This window comes from Bactrocera dorsalis, chromosome 1 (genome assembly GCF_023373825.1).
Source record: "Bactrocera dorsalis isolate Fly_Bdor chromosome 1, ASM2337382v1, whole genome shotgun sequence".
Classification (NCBI taxonomy): domain Eukaryota; kingdom Metazoa; phylum Arthropoda; class Insecta; order Diptera; family Tephritidae; genus Bactrocera; species Bactrocera dorsalis.
The window spans coordinates 20,434,015-20,461,726 of record NC_064303.1 but is presented as its reverse complement, the minus strand read 5'-3'; the positions used below and the strand labels follow the sequence as shown (position 1 = coordinate 20,461,726).

General features: G+C 34.9%; 2 protein-coding genes and 1 long non-coding RNA gene across 4 annotated transcripts in view; 1 reads left to right on the top strand and 2 right to left on the bottom strand.

Annotated features, from left to right (window-relative positions):
• Window positions 1-27,712, bottom strand: part of LOC125776582 (uncharacterized) — a 187,825-nt gene that overhangs the window by 59,506 nt on the left and 100,607 nt on the right. The gene's annotated exons all lie outside the window — the stretch shown is intronic.
• LOC105224062 (plasmanylethanolamine desaturase) lies at window positions 3,345-23,355 on the top strand. Of its 2 annotated transcripts, XM_049449453.1 has the most exons (6): window positions 3,345-3,496; window positions 17,141-17,303; window positions 17,367-17,578; window positions 17,653-17,871; window positions 18,593-18,762; window positions 18,824-23,355. In XM_049449453.1, exons 2-6 carry the CDS (start codon window positions 17,141-17,143, stop codon window positions 18,912-18,914), a joined length of 855 nt encoding a protein of 284 aa, XP_049305410.1. In that variant the 5' UTR covers window positions 3,345-3,496; the 3' UTR covers window positions 18,915-23,355. The 2 variants fall into 2 exon arrangements, with proteins under 2 accessions (XP_049305410.1, XP_049305403.1); XM_049449446.1 differs by lacking the exon at window positions 3,345-3,496 and having other exon boundaries at window positions 17,107-17,303.
• Window positions 11,895-14,677, bottom strand: LOC105224061 (glutamate dehydrogenase, mitochondrial). Its single transcript, XM_011202033.3, has 5 exons — window positions 13,642-14,677; window positions 13,096-13,383; window positions 12,722-13,026; window positions 12,268-12,654; window positions 11,895-12,200 (listed from the first exon to the last, which is right to left on the bottom strand). The coding sequence occupies exons 1-5, from the start codon at window positions 14,036-14,038 to the stop codon at window positions 11,976-11,978; spliced, it is 1,602 nt and encodes a 533-aa protein (XP_011200335.2). The 5' UTR covers window positions 14,039-14,677; the 3' UTR covers window positions 11,895-11,975.

The window sequence follows — 27,712 nt, the reverse complement described above, 5'->3', positions numbered from 1 at the left end:
TGCCAAGAATTAGACTGATTTACTTTTCCTTTGTGAAAATTCCTAACAAATGATATTATTTCACTTTTGGGAATCATAACGAAATATACACATTGTATTGGCTTTACGAAGTACGTAGAACCACCAGGAGAAACTCAAACCAAGGAGCGATACTTAAATACACCTTAAAAAAGACAGTAAAAGAAAAATTATAGCAAGGTTTGTTAGCTGCTCATTTTCAATAATAATTCTGCTAGAAAAGTGTTTTTTAACCCAAACACTAGCGAAAGAGAGCGAAAGTCAATTGAAAACTCAACTCAGTGAGAGATAATTGCTATGTATTAGATGTGGCACTTGAACTTGAAGCAGAACTACGTCCATTATAATAAACACTTCATAATTATCTTTCATACTACAGATTTTCTAGCTGAAAACTCAATTCAGTGAAGTAAACAAACGCTGCTTTTTCACTCTACTTGAACTAGAAGCAGGGCTGCGTCTATCATATGAGGTCCCTAGTTACTTTGGATAAAAACCAAAAATGATAAAGACGAAACGAAATGTCAAACTTCCATAGTACGAGTATATGTTATCATATTTTCGTTTATGACATCACAAACCTATCAACACAATACTAAAAAGAAGAAACAAATGTTAACTTCGGCTGCATCGAAGCTAATATACCCCTCACAGGTGCATTTCTTTAGTAACAATATGTGTTCAGTTTGGAAGCTATATGCTATAGTAATCCGGTTTTAACACTTTTTCAGAGATTATATTATTAACTTAAGCAGTAATCAATGTCAAATTTCTTGAAGATAACAAAGTCAAAAGCGAAAGTTTTCCATACCAGCACTAGGTTCCGATCGTTCGTTATGCTATAGTAAGCGCCATCTGAACAATTCTTCCGATATTACATTGATGCTTTAGAAAAAAAAATTAATCTTCCTAACCAAATTTCGTGAATATATCTTGCCAAATGTAAAAGCTTTACATACCAGCACTAGATTCCGATCGTTCGGTTGGTATGGCAGCTATGTAAGTACAGGTATCCCTCGAATAGCACGGTACTTGAGTTGCACGAAATCTCGAATAGCACGGTTAAAAATTGCGACAACCCTCGAATAAACACGGGGTTCGAATTACACGAAGCCGTGAAAATTCCTTTTAAAAATTGAAATTTAAGGATCCTCTACCTTCTTCACAAGGAAAAACAAATCAATCTTTGGAGAGTGACAGTGGTTGAACATATGTAATTTAAAAATTATTGCGTTTATAAAGTTTTACCTTTTAAAATTTCAAACAACACGATTTCGAATAACACGGAACCAATTAACCGTGTTTTCGAGGGACCTGTATATGCTATAGTAAGGCCGTTCTGAACAATTTTTTCGTATAATACATTATTATCTTAGAAAATAAGCTGTGTGCCAACTTTTGTGAAGATATATTGTCAAGTGTGAAAGTTTTCCATACAAGAACTTGATTCCGATCGTTCAGTTTGTATGGCAGCTATATGTTATAGTGGTCCGATATCGGCAATTTCCGACAAACGAGCAGCTCCTTGAAGAGAAATGATGTTTGCAAAATTTCAAAACGATATCTAAAAAACTGAGGGACTTCTTCTTCTTTATTGGCGTGGACACCGCTTACACGATTATAGCCAAGTTAAAAACAGCGCGCTAGTCGTTTCTTCTTTTCGCTACGTGGCGCCAGTTGGGTATTCCCTCCGAAGCCAGGTCCTTCTCCACCTGTTCCTTCCAACGGAGTTGAGGTTTTGCTCTTCCTGTGCTTCCCCCTGAGGGTACTATGTCGAATAATTTCAGAGCTGAAGTGTTTTCATTCATTCGAACATGTCCTAGCCAGCATAGCCTCTGTATCTTAATTTGTTGAACTATGTCAATGTCGTCGTATATCTCGTTCATCTTATCGCTCCATCGACTGCGATGTTTGCCGTTGCCAAAGCGCAAAGGACCATAAATCTTCCGCACAACTTTCCTCTCGAAAACTGGCAACGTCGACTCATCCGTTGTTGACATCGTCCAAGCCTCTGCACCATATAGCAGGACGGGAATTATGAGCGACTTATAGAGTTTGGTTTTTGTTTGTCGAGAGAGGACTTTGCTTCTCAATTGCCTACTCAGTCCAAAGTAGCACCTGTTGGCAAGAGTTATCCTGCGTTGGATTTCTAGGCTGACATTGTTGGTGGTGTTTACGCTAGTTCCAAGATAGACGAAATTATCTACAACTTCAAAGTTATACGGCGACTGTTTGTTTGATGACAGGAGATATTTCGTCTTGCCCTCGTTCACTGCCAGACCATTTCCTTTGTTCAGTCTGGAGAAAGCAGAACTAACGGCGCGGGTGTTGATGCCGATGATATCAATATCATCGACATACGCCAGCAGTTGTACACTCTTATAGAAGATGATACCTTCTCTATTTAGTTCTGCAGCTCGAACTATTTTCTCCAGAAGCAGGTCGAAAAAAGTCCACGATAGGGAATCTTCTTGTCTGAAACCTCGTTTGGTATCGAACGGCTCGGAGAGGTCCTTCCCGATTCTGACGGAGTTTTTGGTATTGCTCAACGTCAGCTTACACAGCCGTATTAGTTTTGCGGGGATACCAAATTCAGACATCGCGGCATTAAGGCTGAGAGACTGGTTCGTATATGTATATACAGACAGACGGACAGACAGACGGACATGACTAAATCAACTCAGCTCAACATACTGATCATTTATATATACATATACATATATATATATACTTTATAGGGCCTCCGACCCTTCCTTCTGGGTGTTATAAACTTCGTGATAAACTTCATATACCCTGTTCAGGGTATAAAAAATTATAATTCATATTTACATTTATCCACCCCCCTCCTTGTGTAAGTACATATAGTACATACATACATATTATTGCAGTATGTACGCATGTGCGCACACTACTTATTAACTTGCCAAACATTGTGCTATTAACAAAGCATTTAAAAGAGACGCTTTGACACCTTTAGTCGGCGCGGATAATATTAGTAGGGTTTTGCTTGTTTGCTGGTAGAGACTTCAGAAATATCAGAAACGTGAAGTATTAATTACAGGGGAATACTGTTAATTGTTTTGGTTTCATTGGCAGTTAATAATGTGAGAGTGTTATAAATAATTCTTAATGGAAAAGCAATTAATGAGTAAAAAGTGCTTAGTAACAAAAAAAGAGCTAATCGTAAAATAAAAAAAAACACAGGAAGACATTGATGACAATTGGATTTGCAAGACATACACATATGTACATTTGTCAATATGTATGCGAATACACTTAAATTTAATTGTTGTTAACATTTTAAATTTTTATGCGGCATTTCCTCGCAGAAAAATGTACACAAATTCAGTCGCTTATCAACATTTGCCGTGCCAGGCTTTGCTTAACATAAAAAGTAGAAAGTTGCCCATGGAGGCGTGTAGGCGCAAACTAAACCACAAGCAAAATTTGAAATTCGGATTATCACTAAATCAAATTGGTAAGATAAAATTGAATCAGTTTAAAATACAACAATTTGTTGAAGTACTGTTAAAATTATAGATTTAATCTAATCTGAAAATTGATTTAATGATTTCTCATGGTTTTAGTCTAAATTTGCTTAAAAATATATCTAAATAAGGGTTATGTGAAAAATTATGCGTAATCAGTGAATCATAAAGCTGATAGTATAATCGTTACTTCGCGTAATTTTAAAATATTTAGCAAATTTCATAAGCGTTTTTTGGTGGAGTCGAATAAATATATAGGTACACCCACACCTGTGATAGTGATGAGTAAAATCAACCATTTTTATCTGTCTAAACATGGAAAGCTTTTTCGTTTACGATTTGCGCTAACGATCAGTTACGTAATTGGCCAATGATTAACAAAAGTAATCACAACGAAGGAAACGCGTTTAAGTTCTAGTGTGAAGTTTTGAACAAGGCATATCGTAAGCGGAAACAAAATATACATACATATGTATATATTTTTGGGCTCTGTCTCTAAAATAACACGGCAACATTGAGAATAAAAGTAATTTAGAATAAATGATTTCAAAAGCGGTATGCCGCTTGGTTATAATGTATGTATGTGTATGTAGATGTCTAGATTAGTTCTTGAATTCTACTCACGAAAAAATGTAAGAAAACATAAATAAATTTTTTAAGAAGTTTTGTTTAAACCAAAGTGTATTCAACAAAGTGAAATAAGTATGGTGATATTTAATTTTTCTTACGCTTATTATCCAAAAATTAAAATTAAACGATTTGAAACGAAAAACAATATTTAAATAAGAGAAAATACGAATACTTGCTGCTTGTGCGAAACAACTCGTCGAAGCAACTTATCAATTGACAATTCGCGCGTATGGCGTGCAACTCAGATGGAGGAAATAAAAGAATCTCATCTTAACGACTTCCCGCTCTTGAAGAAAACAAGAAAGAATACCTCAGCCTCTGATAAATAGAAATCGTACATTTTTTACCATTGATTAGGCCTCAAACAAACTTAATTGCGAGAAAATTATAACTAATTATTGGAAGCTATACATTAAGGTGCTTCAAAAAATTTTTTGGAATTTTTTTTCAACTCTTACCCACTCAAATGTTAGTGATTGACAAACAAAAAATCCTCCCTTAAGCCAGGCGCTGTAGCTTAACTCTGAAGGGTCGCTTTTTTTTTGAGGTTTCCATTATTTTAACATAGGAATTTTCGTTTTTTCATTCAAAATAAAATTTTACCAACTAATTTTCGTTTCTCAAAAATAACCATCACATATTCAGAAAGTTCACTTTTCAAACTTTAAAAAAGTTTGATTATCTCAATTAGGTGATTAAATATAGTAATTTGAAATTTGGAATTTTTTCAATAAAAATAAAAAAAGTTTCTGAGAGTAATAATGCCATATCAGGTGAATACGGAGAGTGGTTAATGGTTAAAATGTGATTTTGGTCATATAATCGGTCACAAGCGTCGATCGATGAGACGGATTCTGAGCAATTTTTCGTCGTCAGTCAATTTGTGCACACACCTTTCGTAAGCACAAATGTTCGGTCATAATGCGATAAATCGATGTTTTGGAGACGTTAATATCATTTCAATGAATTTCAATGATGATTTCCCCTGATTTTTGATGAATTTACGCACAGTTTTGAAGGAATTTCCGGTGATCACGAATTTTGATTGATCGTCATTTAAGTCCTCACGACCACTTTGAAAACGTTGAAGCCACTCGTGCACTCTGCTACGGGTTAGGCAATCATCGCCATAAACTTGTTTCATCAATTGAAACGTTTCGGTAAAAGTTTTACCATTTTTAAAGCAAAATTTAATGTTGGCTCTTTGTTGGAAATTCATTTTCGCACCGATAACACAAACATACTGACACTTAAAACGCAATAACTTCACTTCCAATCCATGAAATGTCATGAAATTCTCACTGGACAATCGATAGATAAGATTCTAACGAGAAGTCACATAGATGGCGCCACCAGGGGGCGCTAGATTAAAAAAGTCCTGTTTACTTTGGAAAGTACCTTGTATGTATGTAAAGCAAGTAGACGGGTTAATATAAATAAACACCTTTATGAATTGTTTACTTTTCATTGTCAAATAAGCGATAGTCGAATATGTCTTATTTCACTTTGTTGAATTTACTTTGGTACTTTGGTGTAAATGAATGATGACTAAGAAATCACCGTTCACGTGACGTCAAGCATTACAGGTATATACCCCGCGATTTGTGTGAATGCAAAGCCAGAAAATATGGGACGCTATCGTCAAAACAATTAATACTACATATATTTGAACCGACATTGAAAACATTTTAAAAACACATTTGTGGGTTATGAAAACTAAGTCGTTCGGACTGACAATGTGTGTTTTCGATGAGTTTTTCACTGACAACTATCAATAGGGAGATTCTCTTGCTCTATACCGAAATAGCAAGGCTTAGAGAGCACCCATTGGGCCGGGAAAATATGTCTTCCAATAAATCGATTAAAACTAGAGCAGGCACCGATTATAATGAGGGGTATGTAAGTTTTCAAGTAGTTTTAATGAAAACTGGTTTTCAATGTGTTTTCGTTTGACAAATTTTACATGGACGAAAACACAAGTTTTAGGGCGAAAACCAGTTTTTTCCCACTAAAACATGTTTTCATTGTCGGCCCGTACATAATGTAAATATGTATGTATTTATTATATTTTAAAATCAATCAAATTAACACAAATTCAATATTCATATTATTATTTCATTCAAAAAATCGGTAAATTAGTTTTTGCCATTTAAGGGGTTGTATCTACTTGTAATCCAGAAAAAAATCGATTTTTTGTGATTCTTTTATGAACTATGTTTGGTGGCGCAGAAGATTTTTTCTCCTTAAAATTACCTGAAATCCAAAACCCCCTCTAAAAAAAGTATAATTGCTGCAGATGAATACAGAAATCGTCAAAATTTTAATTTTTTATGTAAATGGCTTCCCTAAAGAAAGTAGATTTTTGCGAAAAAATGCTGGCTTAAAAACGACTTGAGAAATCGAAATGATTATCAAAAATCTTATTGCTTCGATCATTACCTGATAAATGTACATATTTAAAAAGCTTATGAAAACTTCGGTTCGATCGGTTCAGCAATTTTCTCCGACTCTGAAAAACAGCGTTTCAGGAAAATTCGTTTAAATTTCTGGGAGCCAATCACACTAATTGAAAAAATTTGGTAAGCCACATTTTTCTCGCATTCTCATGTCACAGTGCGAAAATAAGAGAAATCGGACTACAACCGCGCCTACTTTTCATATAAAACAATTTTAAATTCCACTTGATTCTTTTACTTTCCAGTACACAAATCAAGAAACAATTAATATAACGCGATAACACTTTACACGAATAATGCTTTTAGTGTGAGCCACCTTATGAACAAGCATTTTTTAAATCCAACAAAAACTGTTTAAGCTCCTAGGTGGCGAATATTTCGACCCCTGTACCTTTAGTTGACTATTGACAGAAAATATCAGTCAATATATGAGATATACATATATCTAATTGAAATTAATTCATAATCCTTATTTGTTATTGGTATGTCTGTAAGTCAAAAGTGGATTTAATCGAGATTTTAATAGTATGTGGTATGGGGAAAAATAGATACTATACATCCGTAAAAAAACATTTGTCAGCCATTAGTACTAACAGAAAGAAAAGACCTGAATTTGTAAAACTGAACGAAACCAAAGACCAAACTTTTTGGAATACCGTTATTTTCTCTGACGAGAGTAAATTTAATACTTTTGGTTCGGACGGACGTAAACAAGTATGGAGAAAAGCAAATTCAAAGCTCGATCTTCAAAACATGACCGGCACAGTTTAATATGGTGGTGGTTCAATAATGGTGTCGGGTTGTGTGGCGTCTTCTGGTGTAGGAAATTTGGTTGTGATTGAAAGGATAATGGCTGAAACTATTTACCTCGACATTTTGAAGGATAATTTAAAGCAAAGTGCATTAAAATTGGGGCTTGAGCGATCATTTGTCTTCCAACAGAACAATGACCCCAAGCATACTGCTCTAGTTGTCAGAGAATGGCTGCTGTATAACACACCAAAGCAACTAAAAACACCACCTCAATCGCCAGATATGAATGTTATTGAACATTTGTGGGAACATCTTGACAGACAAGTAAGGAAACATGAAATAAAGGGCAAAGATGACTTAAAGAAAGCACTTATGGAGGAATGGGGAAAGATTCCAATTTCTCTGACTCAGAACCTGGTAAACTCTGTGCCATCGCGGTTAAAAGCTGTCAAAAAGAGTAAAGGCTATCCAACGAAATATTAACAGTTCATAATAATATTAAATTTTTTTTCTTGAATTCGGTTTTTAATTGAATGCATACTTATTTTTCTGATGTGATTTTAAGACTTTTTTGATATTAAGCCGATTTGGCTAAAACAAGAATTACTTTTGTATTATTTTTGTTGTAAATATGTAGAAAAGACTTTGAAAATGAAATAAAATTTTATTTTCTTTTCGTATTGTTACTTTTGAATTTTATTTCTTTTGTGCCATGATGAAATCATCGCTGCATACTTACTTTAGTGATACTCTGTATATGTATATGTATAATGATTTTCGTTTTTCTAACAAACCGTATGTCGAATATGTCGGTCAATGTATGAGTTGTCGTATGAGTTATATATATATATACACATACATATACATACATTTATAAAATTATTTAGATTTTGATCCTCTGGTTGACGTTTTGCACCTTAAGGTATTTCCCTGGCCTTGATATATGCAAGTTGCAAGGGTATAAAATATTCGGTAGCATCCGAACTTAGCCCTTCCTTACTTATTTCATTTATTATGAATTTGCACTAGATAAATATTTTCATGGCCGATTTCACATTATTACGAATTCTTCATGCTTCTTTATATTTTGTTTGACACTTGACGGAAATATTCTTTTCCTTTGTTGCTTTGGCATACATGTGAAGTATTATATTAAGTTTACCCATTCACATTGTATGAAGAGGTGCTAGAAGGACTTCTTCTCAATAAGTCTAGTTGAAATACAAGTAACTTTATTGATAAAATATATACATTAAACCTATTAGAGGGCTTTAAGCTGAAATGCGCTTCTTTACTATGATCCCCTGTATCAAATAACAGCTCCTATCTTAATTTGGATGTTAGTTACATATATTGTTTTATGGGCGTGGAAATGGTCATATTCCATCTACAATACCAAACTTCTTATAGTACACTTGTAGAAAGGTTTCATCAAAATATCTTTAATTTTACTCAAGTCATCGCTGTATAAATTTGGATGGACAAAAAGTCTCCCTGTTTTCAATTCGTCTAGCCGTACTGGTCATTTATATTACGGTATATCTATCTTTATTAGTTGATTAGGCGAACAAAACTTTTATTCTCAGAACCAACATGTGGCGAGAGTCTAAAAATGATTTCTAATCACTGTTGAACTTTAGAATATACAATTTACAGTTACAAATAGGAAAGTTCTTTCCAATTTATTATCAAATCAATAGGATTTTGCCTTTACTGCTACATGTATAATAATAAATAAATCAAAATAACTTCCGGTCTTCATAAAGCTTTCATGGGTGTACATATAAAATGAGAAAAAATGTGCATTCATATTAACAAATGGTTTCTTTCTCAAGTATTTATTATTAAAATCGCCCTTTTTCAAGGTATGTGACTGCTAGCAGCTGTTTTACAAATAAATATGTTTTTTTTAATGAAGGATATTTAACACATAATAGATATTTAAAAACATACAATCGTATATAAACTGGTTCTTCACAAGTGTATGTAGGTATTAGACGCTACTGAATTAATGAAACAAAAATATAGTATACAACGTGGACTGAAAAGTCTTTGACCTGGCGAGAGATTGCGCCTTAGAGCCGTTTTATCAATGCCTGGTTAGCAGTCATCTGTCAGTTATGTTCTGGTTAACTTAACCAAAACTCCTTTTACAGTAAAAAACCTTTTTCTTATCAGAAAATATCGGACTGATACGTGACCATCTCTCCCAGATAATATTGTGAATAGCTAAACATCAGATGTAGGAGGTGTGTTCAAAAAGTATCGCGAATCGTAACTGACAGTTTTCTTCGATTGCAGGGGCGTGGTGCATCATGAGTTCTTGCCACAGGGAAGAACGGTCAATAAGGAATATTATCTGCAAGTTATGCGCAATTTGCGTGAAGCAATCTGCCAGAAACGCCCGGATTTGTGGAAGAACAAAAATTGGCTTTTGCACCACGATAACGCCCCTGCTCATACATCGTTGCTTGTGCGCGACGTTTTGGCCAAAAACAACACACTAATGATGCCGCAGCCACCGATCTGCCCCCCTGTGACTTTTTCTTGTTCCCTAAACTGAAGAGGCCCATGAAAGGACCACGTTACGCTTCTCTTGACGAGATAAAGACGGCATCGAAGGAGGAGCTGAAGAAGATAAAAAAAAAATGATTTTTTGAAGTGCTTGGAAGATTGGCACAAGTGTATAATATCTCATGGGGATTACTTTGAAGGGGACAAAATAGATATTCATGAGTAAATAAATAATTTTTGAAAAAACACAAAATTCGTGATACTTTTTGAACACACCTCGTATATTGTACATACGATTGATGTACATGGGTGATTGATGGCAATAGGTGATCTTATTGATTCTTTTCGAAGCCAACTTTACACTTAACCGTTTTCCGTTATACAAGTATGTATATTTGAACAGCTAATATAGTAAGGCTTCTTTGTATAAGATTTTCTTATTTTTTTTGGAATAATTTTTGTTCTGTGCCATATCGAAGACGGAAGGTCGAAAACAGCATTTTCGGCATATTTTACTGTTTTACTATTAAGAGATGTGTTGACCGAACGTCGATGCCAAAATTGTGATATTTTGTTGAAATTATGTAAGTGGAGATGTTTTCTTAAACGTAATATGGTTTAGCGATCTTAGATCTTGTTCTAAGCTTATATCTCTAATATAATGATTTCAGAATCTCTGATTGAATTTTCGCACAGCGTAGCTTTGCTTACCTTAATGGTTGTTTGTAACACCTTAAATTTATCGAGTACGTATAGAACAACATATATATGTATATTAGGGTGATTCAAAAAAAAATATATATAAAAAATATATATATGTATATATTTTTTTTTTCGTTTGGTACTCGGAAAAATAGGTTCCAAGACACCTCTAAGAAATTGTAACGGGAAGGTCCTCATTCTTACAGTTTTCTATTTTTTCTTATTATCAGATAGAAAAATTTATATCTCGCTTCCAACTACTTGAAAAAATATTTTGTTCCTTAGATTCTGTAGGAAATTGAATGCTCTAAAAAACAGGTCTCCTATGATTTTTTTCGTAAACCCCACCGTTTAAAAGATATTAACAGTTAAAATTTGATTATTTTTGGGAAAATTTTTTTCTTATGAATTTTATAACTCAATGAAAAAAATCATTATGAATGATGAAACTCATAGGTTTTAGGAGAGGCTTTCTTAGAGGTGTCTAGGAACCTATTTTTCAGAGTACCAAACGAAAAAAAAAAACTTTTTTTGATCCACCCTAATATGCATTGGTGTTTGACGATGAATATCTCGTAAACGCTTAACTTAATCGAAAAATCATAGGAGACCATTTTTATAGAGCAGTAAAATTCCTACAAAACTATGAGTTTCATCATGAAAAACAAACTTATAATTTTGCGGGAGCTTAGAACTTTTTAAAAATGGTATATATCTAACAAGCCCTTAAAGCTAAAGCGACCACATTTTCTGAGAACATGCCTTTATGACATTTCCTCATACTCCTCATACATCGGAAGCATTAAATTTCCCTTCTTCTTCTTATATTGTAATATGAATATGGGCGAATTTGGAAACAACTACACCTACTTTCCATGTAACACAATATAAATTTCCATCTGATTCTTTCACTTTACAGCACAAGAGTATAAATCAAGTACCAATGAAGACATCTGAACAATACTTTGCACAATTGAATTCAAGATATACCTAAAAATATTCGAAATCGGATCATACATTTTCAAGGCACCAGATATTATCTTATATCTGACTTTATACCAAAAATATCGGCCATTTTTGAGATAAATTAATGTATGAACTTCTTTATCCAATAATATTGTACCCTTTGTCAACTCCTGAGAATAAACTCCTGGCTTGGATCTTTTAAAATTGCTAGATAATAAATACTCGGTCACAACCGAATTTAGCTTTCTTTTCTTGTTTTAAATTAAGTTTAAGTTCCCTGATTCTTTACGGCTTAAGGCGTGGGTTGATTGAAAAATATTTGGACTGACATCATTTTAGCTCCATCAAAAACACTATTTATGACCAGTTTGAGAGTTTAAACGTTAGTCTTTATGTGTTACATTTTAAAATGCTATCATCGCCAAATAATTTCTGAAACAATCAACAACTACTGCTGAGAAATGCCCGTTACTTCTAAGGCGAGAAAAATCTTGGAAATCGAATATATGAAAGCAGCCGTACGCAAATCATTGCACAGAGCGTATTCATTGGCCACGTATTTTATGCCTTCTGCAGCAGTCTCCATAACTGTTTGCAGCCCAGCGTCTACAATATCCGCCTCCTTCGTACAGTCTCGAATAAGCTCCAACTTTTTATTCGGCGCAAATTTATCCTAACAAAGAAATATTAACGAACTATATTATTTGCATGTTGGATCGAACACAAAATCTGCCACTTACATTGCATTCATTGATGGAGTTGAAAATCTCATTGATTATAGACTTTTCGCGTTTCACGTTCATTTTACCATAAGATACATGATTGATATTCTTTAAGTACTCAAAGTAAGATACCGTTACACCGCCAGCATTACAATACATATCCGGTATGATGAGTACATTCTTTTTACGTAATATTTCGTCGGCAGCAGGCGTCGAAGGACCATTAGCGCCTTCCAAAATCATCTTTGCTTGTACACTATTGGCATTTTCAGCGGTGAGAACCTTTTGTGTAGCGCAAGGCATTAGTATATCGCATTTTTCACCTAGCAGACTTCCGCTTTTTTCAGTAGCTTTCGTATAGCCCTTGATGGATTTCTTATTTTTAGCATAATAGTCCATTAAATCCTGAGTGTAAGGAAAATTTCGACAATTCTTAGCATAGAAATATTAACTTCTCAACTAAATCACATACCTTAGGATCTATGCCATTATCATTTACAAGTGATACATCAATTTCTTGTACACCGATCAGTTTGGCACCAGCTTCTACTACGAAAACAGATGCATATGAACCGACATTACCAAAACCTTGCACGATCACTGTTTTATCTTTCCAACCAGTTTTCCAGCCTAATAAATCCATCCAATCTTGATCCATAATAAAACATTCAGCTGCCTTAAACAGACCACGTCCTGTGGCGGCAGTACGACCATTTATACCACCTATTGCTACTGGCTTACCAGTCGTGATGGCTAAAGCATTCACATCGTTGTAACCTTAACGAGTCAGATAACAATATTACATATATTACTTCTCTAACTAAGCGTTTTTTTATTTAAACTTACCAAAAGTTTTAATATACTGATCCACCAGCCAACTCATCTCGCGTTCGCTTGTATTCACATCTGGTGCTGGTACATCTATACCAGGACCTATCATGTTGCGTCGTAACAGCTCCATTGTATAGCGACGAGTTATCGTTTGCAACTCGTGTGCAGTATACTTTTTGGGATCGATACGTATGCCACCTTTGGAACCACCGAAAGGCACATTTACGCAAGCCGTCTTAAACGCCATCAGATAAGCCAAAGCACGTATCTCATCGGCATCTACGTCCATGGCAAAACGTATACCTAAAAATAAACGGATGAAAGCATTTAGAGAAATCAAATCAGACCAATTATGCCAAGACTTTGAATTCAAAAAAATAAAGATCAATTCAAAGTAACTAAAGCTTGGACTATGGAAAATTTAAATATCTACATATGTATACAAGGATATTCCAGAAAGTGCCAACCTTCTTGAACAAATGCGCTTTTCTTGCGAAACATACTGCTTCGTAGTTCTAATTTATTCTTACCTATTTTTTATGGCAGTAAAGTTGAACTTACCTCCTTTGAGTGGCAATCGATGTCTGGTATGGTGTGCTCGATAGCCGGTAATTAGCTCGTAACGACCATCACTTTTTATTATAGGGAAGGTAACTTCCAGCAAATTTGTGGTTGAGCCGATCAATTGCAGCATGGCCGAAACACGTCGTTCACGCTGTTCCTTCTTCATATACGGATACTTCTCCAGTTCCTTTATCATCATCGGCTCCATAAGCTGAGCCGCCGAATGATAATAGTACTCAACCATCTGTGCAAATGGTGGATCTTTGTCTTTGGCAATTTTTTCCAAATGCTTGGGGATCACATGCTTTTCGCGAATAGCCCCAAGTCCGGACCAGTACAATATTGTCTTCGGTAGTGCTGATCGCAATAGCTTATCATTTAGTAGGAACGACATATTGACACAAAATTACTTCTATACCGAAGGGTTGCTACGAAAATGTATATATATAATGTATATATATATCTTTTTAATAATTGTTTTTTTTTTATTTAATTCGTTGTAAAAACACGCTCTTATTTTTATATCTTAAAGTTTTTTTTTTTTTTAAATTCTCTTTGACAAATAAAATTAATTCGCTGCGATCAAAACAAAAATTCTTACGAATATATGAAAATGAACTGAAGCATGATTCAATTATATGTATATTACTTTTTGTCGAATGAAAGCAAGTTTTTACATATCGGGAGTATCAACTGATTTTTTAACGACCAAAACTTTAAGTTGTTAGTCCATTCAGCGCTAAGTTCTGTTATTCAGTTCAGTTAAGGCGATTTTCGGCGCTTTAAGAATCAATTGATGGAATAAAATTATTGCAAGTCGTTTCAATAGGATCAGAAAATTGGTTTGCTTTCAATTTCGCTATTCTAAGTCAAAACTATGGACAAATAATGCCTAAATCTACAATTTCATCAAAAGGAAGAAAGTTTATTTCTCGACGATATTTTTGTTCTGAAAGTTATTTCCATAAAACTTAATCACCAGTCTAAAGCTAATAAAACTTGGAATATTGAAGCACTTTTTTCTAACTACAAGGTATTTTGTGATCTTGTGACCCCCCCTTTAAAGAGTATTTACCTTTCTTTCACTTGTATTTATAATTACTCTAAGGCTATATGGTCGATAACTGATTGAAAATAAGAAAGCAAAAATCCTAAATAAAATTAAATATGGTTCAATTCACTGTTTCCTGTGTACAATTTCTAAGCTCATGTGAATTGTTTTTAAAATTTCGGGAAAAGGAGAATTTTAAATTGATTCAATTACTTTAACACCCGAAATGTTCGATCTAGATGAGTTTTAATATAATAGCAATTCATTGAGAGTTATATTATTATATTTAAGGCTACTTTATGGAAAATATATTTAATAGTTGGGTGAACTTGGATGAATTAGTATCCAACGTACCCACCTCACAAACATTCAGCTTGCCATGATTTCCTCCAAGTATGATATTACATCAAACTGCATTATAACTTCAAGTACTGGCTATTTACTCATTTCCATAAAGGGGTGGGTCAAATAGATGAAGACCTTCTACAAACGGTTATATGTATGTAATTATTAAATGAAGTCAATATTAATTTAAAGTTACCGGATTTTTCTGTTTTCCGTTGGTAACAAGCACTGAATAACTTCGAATTATAAACGGAAAGAATTATTTTTTTAAATTTTATCCCTAACGGCAGTTTTGGCAATGATTTCGGTATAAAGTTTTGACCGTGAATGGTTCGTGAATTGTAGAATTGAAATCTGGAGATCTGGATTGCAATTTTTTTTTAGGGCCAGCTCAATGTTCAAAGCGAATTGGTCGGCAATAAGCTTAGTGTTAATTGAATTCAAATACCTTAACGATTATTATCACGAGTCTCTATATCAGCTCATAATTTCAGATATACATATATTGTGACAAAAAAGCACCCGGAAATTATAATTAAATTCCCCGGGTAAATGATATTTCAAAAAAATTTTGCTAAGTTGGTAGGACTGTCCTTAATTACTACGCCAAATATATAAGTATGTGCGTGATCTGTCAACCAGTTTGTTTAGAGCAGCTGCTGAACTCGGTACACCTCAGTAGTGCATTGCGATTTATACAAAGGATAAAAATATAGAACAAAGAATTTATTTAAAATTTTGTATTTCTAACCAAATTTCGTGTGCGGAGTTATTGCGAATATTGCAAAGGGCTTACGGCGATTCAGTTTTATCAAAAACACAAGTCGACGATTGGCACAGAGCCTTCAAATACGGTCGAGAGATGGTTTGAGGTATGCTTCGTTCTGGACCACCTTCGACCTCTTGAGACTGATTTTATTACCGCGCTTGTGGTAAACCTGTGACCTTGAAATTCCCTTTCTCTTTTTTCGGCATCTCTTCCCTCTCCATTGATATATGTACCATCGCTCTGGCTTATTTAGTTCGCCTGCTGCGTCAAGTTGAGTAGACGTGTGTTTGTAGTGCTCGTCACGAAAATGGAAAAACGAAATCAAGAGCAACGTGTCGCGATAAAATTTTGCGCCAGATTGGCCGAAACAACTTCGGAAACGTACGCTAAAATTGAAGGAGTATATGGTGATAGTGCTCTTAGTCCCGGAAACCAAACGCCAAAGCTCACAATGGTTGTCTCCGCGCGCCCCCGCCCAAAAAAAGCTCGCATGAGCAAGTCAAAGGTGAAGACGATGATTATTGCCCTTTTTGATAGCCGTGGAATCGTCCACAAAGAATTCGTTCCACCGCCTTATTCGCCCGACATGTCACCCTGTGACTTTTTGTTGTAGAATAATTTTCAAATATACGGTTTTTATGGAATCAGTCTCATTACTCAATTGTCATACCTCGTAGAGAGACGGTAGTCTGTCCGAATCATTTTGGTGGATGTTTTCGAAATGAAACGCGTTCTTGCTCGACTAATCTCGACAAAGCTAAATTTAAACCCAAAAACACAACGAATACCATCGATCAACCACCGTATTCACCAGATTTGGCTCCGTTTTTGTTCCCGAAACTGAAATTGGTGCTCCGTGGAATGCGTTTTCAGTCGATCGAAGAGATAAAACAAAACTCGCTGAAGTAGCAGAAGGCCATCCCAAAAAGTGCTTATGAAAAGTGTTTCGATGGATTACTTTGAAGGCGACAAAATAAATATTGATGAATAATCAAATATTTTGCATTTTATTTACAATTGCCGGGTACTTTTTTGACACAATTTACATATACCGGTTCACAGTTAGAATTACACTTAATTGATGTTGCCAAAACCTTTCTAAGTTTAATTTACTTCCTGACCACAAAATATACATATAACATCCTGTATATGCATGGCTATAAGTATAAGTATATATTTAGCCCATGATTGATCTCAACAAAATTTGAGTACCTATGCTCCTTTATATGAATTCAATACCTCATAATTATCAAGAAAAACATAAACACACATTAACACAATTGAAAATCTTAAAATGTTATTAAACGAATTCATTTCATGGACTTTTCCAGATGCCATTAAAAAGTGATCAAGAGATTATGGAAAATTCAATGCTTGAGGAGGATCCGAATGGCAATTCGGCACTCGAACAGGTATTCAACACAGAAAAGAATTCTCCTCGGTGGGGACCACAACATAAGGGTGCACAAGAGCTTGCTAAGCTGTATGGCCCAGGTAAAAGTTCTATTTACTTATTAATTTTCTGCAGAAGATATACTTTGGTTATGTATTTTGTAGGGAAACGTCTACAAGAGATAGTCTGCGTTTACACCTGCATCGCACTCATGTTAGTTGACCTGATACTGATCCTAAAACATATACATTTTGAAAGACTGAGTGTGGCTTGTGTATCGGCATTGTGTGGTATTATAACGGCCGACTTCGGTTCCGGATTAGTCCACTGGGCAGCTGATACTTGGGGTAGCGTTGAATTACCGGTCATTGGGAAGGTTGGTTCAATTTGTAATATAAGTACACAAATATATGTATGTGAATATATAAATTAAAATCTGCATTTATTCAGAATTTTTTACGACCTTTCCGTGAACATCATCTGGATCCAACGTCTATAACGCGGCATGACTTCATTGAAACCAATGGTGACAACTTTATGGTTAGCATACCCATATTGGGCTTCTTAGCATACAGCTTTAACACGAAATCACCTCAAGATATCCAGCAAGATTTTGGCTGGATATCATATTTGTTTTTGTGTTCAATATTTGTGGCTATGACAAATCAGGTGAGTTCTAAGTATAGTGAACATAATATTTGGAAGTAAATTCGGAGAGTCGCTATATGACTATATTCATCTTGCTGTTGGAGAATGTCCATGCTCCTTATAAAGGATTTAGTTCGAAATATTTCTGTTTATTCGAATACTGTTTCGAAGAAGCTTATGTTTTACAAACGTTATCCATAAAAATATATTTGAAATATTTAAATTATAACATACAAGTACAATACATAAGTTTGTGAGGAAAGTTGTATCGAAAATGGATGAGAACAACAAAAGAACCCCGAATTTCACCGCTAGCGAGTCGGAGCAGCTATTGGAACTGGTGGAAATCCCAATCCGATTCCATATTTTTTCACAAAAAATAACTTCTTATTATTCTTCTTTTGACAAATAACTGAAAATTCAAGACAAAAATCAGCTGTTACTTAAGCACTGCTTAAGTCTCCCATTTTCAGTACTTAAGCATAACTTAAGTATGAACTGTAAAACACTATTTTCCTGTTTTATCTTAAGCACAACTTAAGTATGGACTGTGAAACCGGGCATTAATATTATATATTATGCAAACATAATAGTATTTCTAATAGTGATCTCCACTTGACAGGCGATGGTAAGTCTCCGAACATATTTATGTAAATATGTTCCTTAATGTGTTCAGAAGTTATACATTTCTATCGACATTTTCATATCCCACAGCATTTCAGTATTTCTCTATATATTACAGATTCACAAATGGTCGCATACTTATTGGGGTCTACCGCGTTGGGTTCTCTTCTTGCAAAACTATCACATAGTATTACCACGAAAGCATCACCGCATACATCACGTAGCACCGCATGAGACATATTTTTGCATTACTACGGGCTGGCTGAATTGGCCATTAGAAAAGATTAAGTATGTTCAAAATAGTTTACGCACAACCGATCTTTTTTTGTATTAAATTTCATTTAATTAGATTCTGGCCCACGTTAGAGGCTATAATTGAGTACTGTACAGGCTGCAAGGCACGCGACGATGACCTCAAGTGGGCAAAAAAGATGACATAACTGTATTGGGACAAAGCTGAGAAATGGGCTTTAATCCTCGAGATCCTCACAAACTAGTCGAGAACCATACATACAAATGTACGTATACACCGGAATGTGTGTACACGTGTGGATGTTTCTGCAAATCACACCAAAACAAAATTGTTAAACTTTTATGATAATTTTTCTTGCGCTGAATGTACAAATGCTGAATATACAAATCGCATTAGTTTGTCCATACTAATTAGTATTTTTTATGATATTCTCAAATTTCATACAAACACATGCATATGCATATATGTGCGTACGTTCATAAAATTAATACACAAACACACACACACACATAGTATGTTGAATGAAAGTGCAACAACAACTTAACATCAAATATCACAAGCAATTACATAATTTAAGTGAACACTCTAGGAGAGTTAGGAAGCTTTTTTACAAATATACACTACATAGCGCATAATTAGAAGAAAATATCATTTTTAAATAATTTAACTTTAAGCTTTTATAGATAATACAATTATTAAACTGCTTGAATAACAACTAACGGTCAATTGTTTAGAAACAAACAAAGAAGCAAACGGTAAATTAATTTGTACTTCAAAATAGAACGAATTAGACACATAGCATAGCATATGTGTGTATTGTACTTTAAAGTTAACTTTAAACTTTATAATTTATAATTTCCACGCCAATCCATTTTTATTACTATTACTACTAATGCATAACATATGTATGTATATGCAGTTTTAACAATAACCATAATTTTGAGAACCAAACATTTTTTAATTGAAAAAATTAATAATCTTATTCAGTGTGTTGTTATGAAATTAAGTTGTTTAATGCTCCGACTGCGGTTTGCAGCTCAATTTTTCTGTATTTATGTTAAAGTTTTGAAATTCGATACTATGGATATTAACCCAAATCTCGAAAAAAATCAGTTTTATCGTTCTTCAATTTTTGTTGTGGTTTGACAGATAATAAGATTAAAATTTTCGAACATATTATAAACATGCATTTGAAATTCATGGCAAGAATGCGCAGCACATCAGTTATGACTGCAACATATTCCTCATTGCACTACTACTGTGATCAAATTGAAAGGTGAATTTTGTCCATATTTCATCTCCTTCAAAGTAATCCCCACCCGCTGCAATACACTTATGCCAACAAACTTTCCAGTCATCATAGCACTTGGAAAAATCCTGCGTCGTGAGCCTTCTTCGATTCAGCTTTTATATCCTCGATCGAGTCAATTGTTTAGAAACAAACGGTGTCCTCGGAGTAGTCATGTGAATTTGCTGAATAGCCAGAAGTTACCCAAAGGTAAATCAAGTGAATGCGGTTGTTGCGACACGATATTACTTGAAAATATGGCGAAACGATCACGAATAAGCAATGCAGTATGAGATGGTGCATAAGCGCACTTCTTTGTTCAATAAGTTCAGGCATAGTACAAGAAAAACTCGAAGAATTCACTTTAAGAGCCTCACAAAACGACGCGTATCTCAAATAGTAACAAATATTTTCGTGAAATTTAGCATAGATGTCACTAACAGTACTACCAACTTACGGAAAATAAAAATTTACCGATTCGAAAGACACGCGAAGTATAAATTAAAAATCACCTTTCAATTTGATCGCAAACGAATGTGCATTTTAATGTTTATTCACCCTTTCGGGAGCATTAACTGAATTGAATTATTTAGATTTTTCGATTAAAAATCTCAGCAGTTTTATTATCTATCAAATCTTAAATTTTTTAAGTTGGCAACATGAATTAGTTGTTGTTCGTAATGCCAAAGGTTGGTTGTTCTGATGCTTTAACAAGAAAAAACGTTAACTTAGCTAATACAACGTTAATGAAGCTAATATACCCTTCACAGGTGCATTTCTTTTAGTAACTATGTGTCCAATTTGTATGGAAGCTATATGCTATAGTAATCCGAACTGGACAAGTTTTTTTCGGGGATTATATTATTATCTTAAGCAGTAATCCATGTCAAATTTCATGTATATATCTTGTCTAATGCAAAAGTTTTCCATACCATCACTAGTTTCCGATCGTTTGATTTATATGGCAGCTATATGCTATTGTGAGCCGATCTGAACAATTTCTTCCGATATTACATTATGTCTATGAACAATAACTCATACCAAATTTCTTGAAAATATACATTAAATGTGAAAGTTTTCCATGTAAGCATTTGATTCCGATCATTCAGTTTGTATGGCAGCTATATGTTCTATTGGTCCGATATCGGCAATTCCGACAAATGAACAGTTCCTTGAAGAGGAAATGACTTTTGCAAAATTTCAAAACGATATCTTTAAAGCTGAGACACTAGTTCGTATATATACAGACGGACAGACAGACAGACGGACATGGCTAAATCGACTCAGCTGAACATACTGATCATTTATATACATATGCCATTAATATGGGAATATCAACGAGATAATGACTCTAAACATACTAGCAAGTCCGCAAAAAAATGGTTTAGGGTCAACGGAGTTGAGGTTTTTGTGGTGACCTGCTCAGTCTCGTGACCTCAACCCCATTGAAAACCTGTGGACAGATATCAAGAAGAAAGTAGCTGAAGGAGAGATGTATGACAAGTAGTAGAAGAGACTTGTGAAGGAATGAACATATTAAGTTTCGGAAATAGTCTAGACATATTAAAACAATATCCTCCACGTCCAAAGCTTTGACAAATTGTTCCATCATACGAGAAATTAATTTTGGTAGACTGTACCGATATCTGTGTATTTGGAGACATTATTATTTCTGAGTAGGCCTATGCGAATTACTTGTGAAACGAGAGCGAGAATTTCATTGACTAAACAGGAAATTTTGAAGACCGCAATTCCAGATATCTTTACGTTTGGTTCTTTTATTTTAACACCCTCCGCTTATATTTTTTTCGGTATGGTGATGTTTATACATATGCGCGAAAGAGGTGCGCAGAACTTTAATTGTGACTGGAAAAATAAATTTAATTGCTAACAAGTCAATAATGGCTTAAAATATAAGATAAGCAATAATCGTAAAAATAGGAGCATTTTTAATACTTTTAAGAATAAATACGTCATTTGGGCATGAAAATTTGTTAATATACCCAGGGCAACACAAAAAAAAAAATTTAAATTAATTTCATGTTGTCTTTCAAATTTTACTGGCAATGTATTTTTAACTTGCTGAAAGCTATTATTCTTTCCAGAAATCAATAAAATTTTGTAATTTTTTTTCTAGGAATATTTAAATTTTAGTTGTTCTACCTAGTTCCAATCGTAACGCCTTGCGATGACCATCACTAATCAGCTAAAACCAATTTTTAATTTAACAAAATGACGTCTTTAAGATCATTCATCCAGATTTTCGGGGAAAAAAACAACAACTAAAGATTATAAAAAATCGAACAAGATTAAAAAAATCCAAATTTTCGTGGAAAAAACCAACAGCTAAGGATGATAAAAAATCGAACAAGATTAAAAAATCCTTCGTACAAGAAATATTTTTCATGCTTTCAAAAAGTTGCATAAATTTGATACCAAGCGGGTTTCGAGCTACAGTCTGGTAACCACTTCAAAAACAAAGTTTTCAGAAAACTCATTTGAAGCTTTACACGCCCTCGACTTTAAGTAAAAAATATGTTCCAGAGCACCCATTAATATTTTGCTAATTATTGAATAACTTGAAAGGTTAGTTCTGATTACCCCTAACCCTTAATTTGAACATTAATTCATGTGATTTTATTTACATATGTATATTCGACATGATGCGGCACTTCTAAATTAAAAATAAATTCTATACAGAGTAAAAATGACATATTACGTTAGTTTTTGAATCTTTCAAGTTTGGCTTTGAGGATCATTTAAATTGTGAATTTAAAAATTTCATTTATGCTTATATTAATTTATAGAAAAATTGTAGTGTATGCTTTTCTTAAGATATCTAAATAAATTAAATTAAAAACTTAGGAATAGAAAATTTTCTATAAACGCATATTATGTGCACCTTTTTACGCTTATTGCCATTTTATTTCGAAACGTATACCAAAAACCAAAGCTTTAATATAAATAATTATAATTCGTAAAAAAAAACGTAAGTGACTTACATTTTGCCTTAAAAAGAAAATATGAGAAGAAACATTACAAATCATCATTGATAATATTGTATAAGATAAGGCCAACCTATGCTTTAATTATAATTCAAGTTGTAAGATTGTAATTAAGTCTGTTAAGTGGCTACAAACAAGCAAATACGAAAACAATCTAAACTTCGTCGTTTTATAGAGTGCACCCTTTTACACAAACAAATATGTATGTATGTACGAATACCTATATAAGTTGATTATTATACGATTACTTATATACATTTGTAAACAACTTTATTCTGAAGCAATTTTGTATTTGTTTGCAAGTAATAAAGCAATATTCATTGTGATTATGGCTAGCCAAACGTGTCTTTATTCATATACATATTTCGTTTGTTATCAACCTTATTTAGATAAGATAAGATAATGAATTGCAAGTGATAAAAAGAAATCGCATAGGATTACGATGAGATGACGAACTGGCGTGACATTGCAAAATTAAAATAAATTGAGTAAATTCATTGTGCCTGGTTATATATATTGTATATGTATATACAAAGAGGTATACATATAAAAAAATATGTTTTTATAAACATTTTGAAATATGTATATTCAATACCTACGTATGTATGTATATGTCATATGCGTTAAATTAGTGTCAATTTTAATAAAGCAAGAAAAAACGCTATCTTCAGTCGCACCGAACTTATAACACTCTTCTCGACAAAAGATCCTATAAAAACAACCAAGAGCACGCCAACCAAATTCATACGACGTCAGCATAGAAAAATTCTCCAATAGCATATAAATTGTAAACAAAAAAGTAGGGTGCTTGTGTACCTTTAATAGTCAAAATTTCTGCTTGCAACAAACAAACCGAAAGTGGTTCTGCGCGCCATCTAGCGGATACACAAACCCGGAAATTAAACTATTATTGCAGTGTTGCTGATATACGCCGCCAGAATTACGTCGAAAATAATTATAGAGTGAAATTCCCCAGTATGGGCGGTACTCATATCCGGACAGGGAACGAGGCTCTCTACTTTTTTAACGAAAAAAGACGGAAACTTCAAATTTAATGGGGAAATGTTTATTATCATTCGAAAGAACATTCTTTGGCATTTATTTTTTGAAGATAATCTCCTTGAAATGTTGGCCGTGCTTACGTCTCGGATGTTCCATCCATTGAGTCCAATTTTCGACGACACGTTCGAGATTATCGACTGGTAACTGGCAATTGACGCGCTTGATGTTTTGCTCCAGGGCCTGAATCGAAGAGGCATTATCCACATAAACTGTAGACCCACAGGAAAAAATTTAACGATGTGATATCGCACAATTTTGTTGGCCAATTTTTTTTTAGTGTTTTTAGTATACTATATAGTATATAAGGGGGTCACTAATCCGAGGCTTGTTATTCCTTTTCATTGGTATGATTTTTTACGTGGCGGGTCCCAAACCCAGCGCACAACCCTGCGGAGGGGATGTTTCGCCTTCTCACTTTAGCTCGCCTTCAAATCGATATTCTTAGGCTACCCTTAGCTGCTTGAGTCATATGGAAAAGAATCGTTTCTGGCCCCTCCCAACTGAAAGGCGATCAAAGAACTTTCCTCACTTGCGTGAACTTCTACACATGACTCCATCCTCCATAATATAGTATAGTTTTAGTATACTGATTGACCAACCAACTCATCTCGCGCTCGCTGGTATTCACATCTGGTACCGGTATATTTATACTAGGACCTGTCATGTCGCGTCGTAACAGTCCCATCTTTCTGGATCGATTCGTGTGCCACCCTTGAAACCACCGAAAGGTACATTTTCGCAAGCCATTTTGCACGCCATCACATAAGCCAAAGCACGTATCAAATTATAACGTGACGTATACTTAAAAAGAAAGGACGAACGGAAATAAACAATATTTTTTTCTTTATCGTCATTAAAATTCAAAAGAACTAACGGTTGGGCTGCGGAAAAGCTGATCTATTTTTGAATCTCAAAATCTTATTTTGAGCATTTCTAGCGAAATAAGCAGCTTTGTAGTTCTTTTCAATCTTACTTATTTTTATAGCAGTATAATTGAAACACAGTGTACAAATTGAACTTGAAATGAAGTAATGATGTGATCTCCGCTTGGAAGACTAATTTTCCTGAAATGGCACCACCTTCCACTCGATTATCTAGTTTAGACCCATCTGTAGAGATGCTTATCCCTGCGTCCCTATCTACCTCTTCTTCTTTCCCCTCTTCTCTGTATCGATTCAGATATTTTAACTTCTGGAAACTGCAGAACCAAAATTTTCAACATAAAATATATAAAATAAGTTCTCTATCAAACTTAGTCCAATTCGGTTGACATCATTAGGGATGCCCAGATATCGAATATGTAGATATTATGTATGATATGTTTATAACGAAAATATCGATCAATCTTTTTCCCGATAATAGCGTGTCCTTTGCCAATTCCTGAAAATATGCCCGGCTTTGATCTTGGAAAATTGCGAGAGTATACACGGTTACACACGAACTCAGAGTTCCTTACTTGTTTTAAATTAAGTTTAAGTGCCTTGATTTTTTACCATTTAAGGTAGGGTTTAACACAATAACAATATCCAAAAGAAAGTAAAAATAAAATTGAACAAGCTATATTATTTCCATGACGGTCCAAATCTAGTAACGAGTTTTTCAATAGAGATGCTAAAAAAGTAGACCGATAGGGACAGCAATACCATCCAACTACGAGTCGAAATTATTACAATTTACTACCGAAATTCGGAGTTAGTGGCTTCAACTTTAAAAGCGCTACGTCCTATTTATGGTCGTCATAATCGTCCTGTCAGATCTACAATTGAGCGTCTAGCGAAAAATTTTAAGTCCATAGGCACATTACAAAATGTTCCCGTGCCATTGAGTCAAAGAAGTCCCGAGTGCCGCAGTGTCGAGAATATCAAAGCAAATTCTGCAAAAAAAATCTTGGCCTATATCTTTACAAGATCAAATTGATGCAAGAACTGAAGCCCCTTGATCACAAGATTACGTCGTATGTTTGTGAATTAGGCTGAGCAACCACTTGAAAATAATCTGGATTTTCATCGAAAACTCTTCTTCAGCGATGATGCTCATTTCTGGTTGAATGGCTTCGTCAATACGCAAAATATGCATTATTGGTCGGGCAGCCATCCACACGTACTCCATGAGTCACCATTGCATCTCGTAAAAATTACGGTTTGGAGTGGTTTATGAGCCAGCGGTGTCATTTGGCCGTACTTATTTCGTGATGATCAAGAGCGGCTCGTTACTGTGAATGAAAATCGCTACCGCTCAATGATAACCGAATATTTTTGGCACGAATTGGATGATATAGAATTAAACAATATGTGGTTCCAACAGTCTGGTGAACGTGTTATCCCACGAAATGACCCAGTCCATGGTATATGTCAACAAGCCAGCGACGATTGATGAACTTAGTACGGATATCGATCTTAAAATTGCAGTATTTATGCATGAAAACTGTCGAAAATTGGGTTCAGCGTCTGGACTTCTGTAAGCAAAGAAATCGAGTTCCATACATAATGGCAATAATGAATTTTGTTGATATCCCAAATCGTTTTTGTTTTATTTAGACTTTTCTAGCGCTCTTATTGAAAACCCCCGTTGATGTTGTTGTTGTTATAGCGGTTATCAATTCCCGTTATTCCCGGGTTTTCCAGGTTGTCGTCGACGTTATCTAGTGGGAGGCCCAGGAAAAGTGCTGATTCGACGGGGTCGGACCAAAGGGAAGGGGGTGTTAGATGAATACGGTTGGCAGGACATGTAAAGAGGTGGCCAGTGTCATACGGAGACTCATTGCATGCAAGACATACATTGGATATGTCGGGATCTATTCTGGTCAAGTAGGAGTTTTACCTACTACAGTATCCAGAACGAAGCTGCGCTAAGGTAACTCGCGTTTCTCGTGGCAACTCGAGCTCTTCGTTTGCGATGCGTGGTGATTTCACTCCATGAACGCCATTCACTGGAAGGGAGTCGGTGAAGGTGTTGATAGCCCTACTGTGAATGGCGGTCAGTACATGTCGGAAGTTAATTGCGTCCGAAGTCCGGTCGGCGTACTGTTCGATGTCGTCGACGTAGTTAAGGAAAGGAGGCGGTTCCGCTCCAAGCAGGTGCTTGTTGCAGTGAAAACAACGTAGCAGGAACTGCTTGGAGAGGAGTTCTTTATGCTCCTTAACTGAGAGCATAAGCGTCTCACTATGAAGGTGTTCGATGGGAGACTTCAAGAGGCATCCTGTCGTGGTCCGGAGTGCAGCGTTCTGGCAGGTTTGGAGTCTCCTCATCTGCGTACCACTGCATCCAGGCGACCATATTGGTGCGGCGTATTTGACAACGTCTCTTTGTGCTGCCGGTTGGCGACTGAGGATTTTGTTTTGCGATAATCGCGGTCGTATGGGGAGTACAGGAACATACACTATCAAAAGTTCCACCTAACATCTTAGTATTATTGACAGTCGGAATTTTAACGCAATCGCCTGCAATGTTAAGTTGAAGTCTATACACCTTCGTTCAGTATAAATATATATGGTCGCTGTGGATTTGAGGGGGAAAGTGTTAGGTTCCGTGCAGTAACGAAACGAGAAAGGTCGGAGAGATAGCCATTTACTTTTCAACACATGCAATCGATTCCATTGCCCGACGTCAATATCGTATAATCATTAGCGT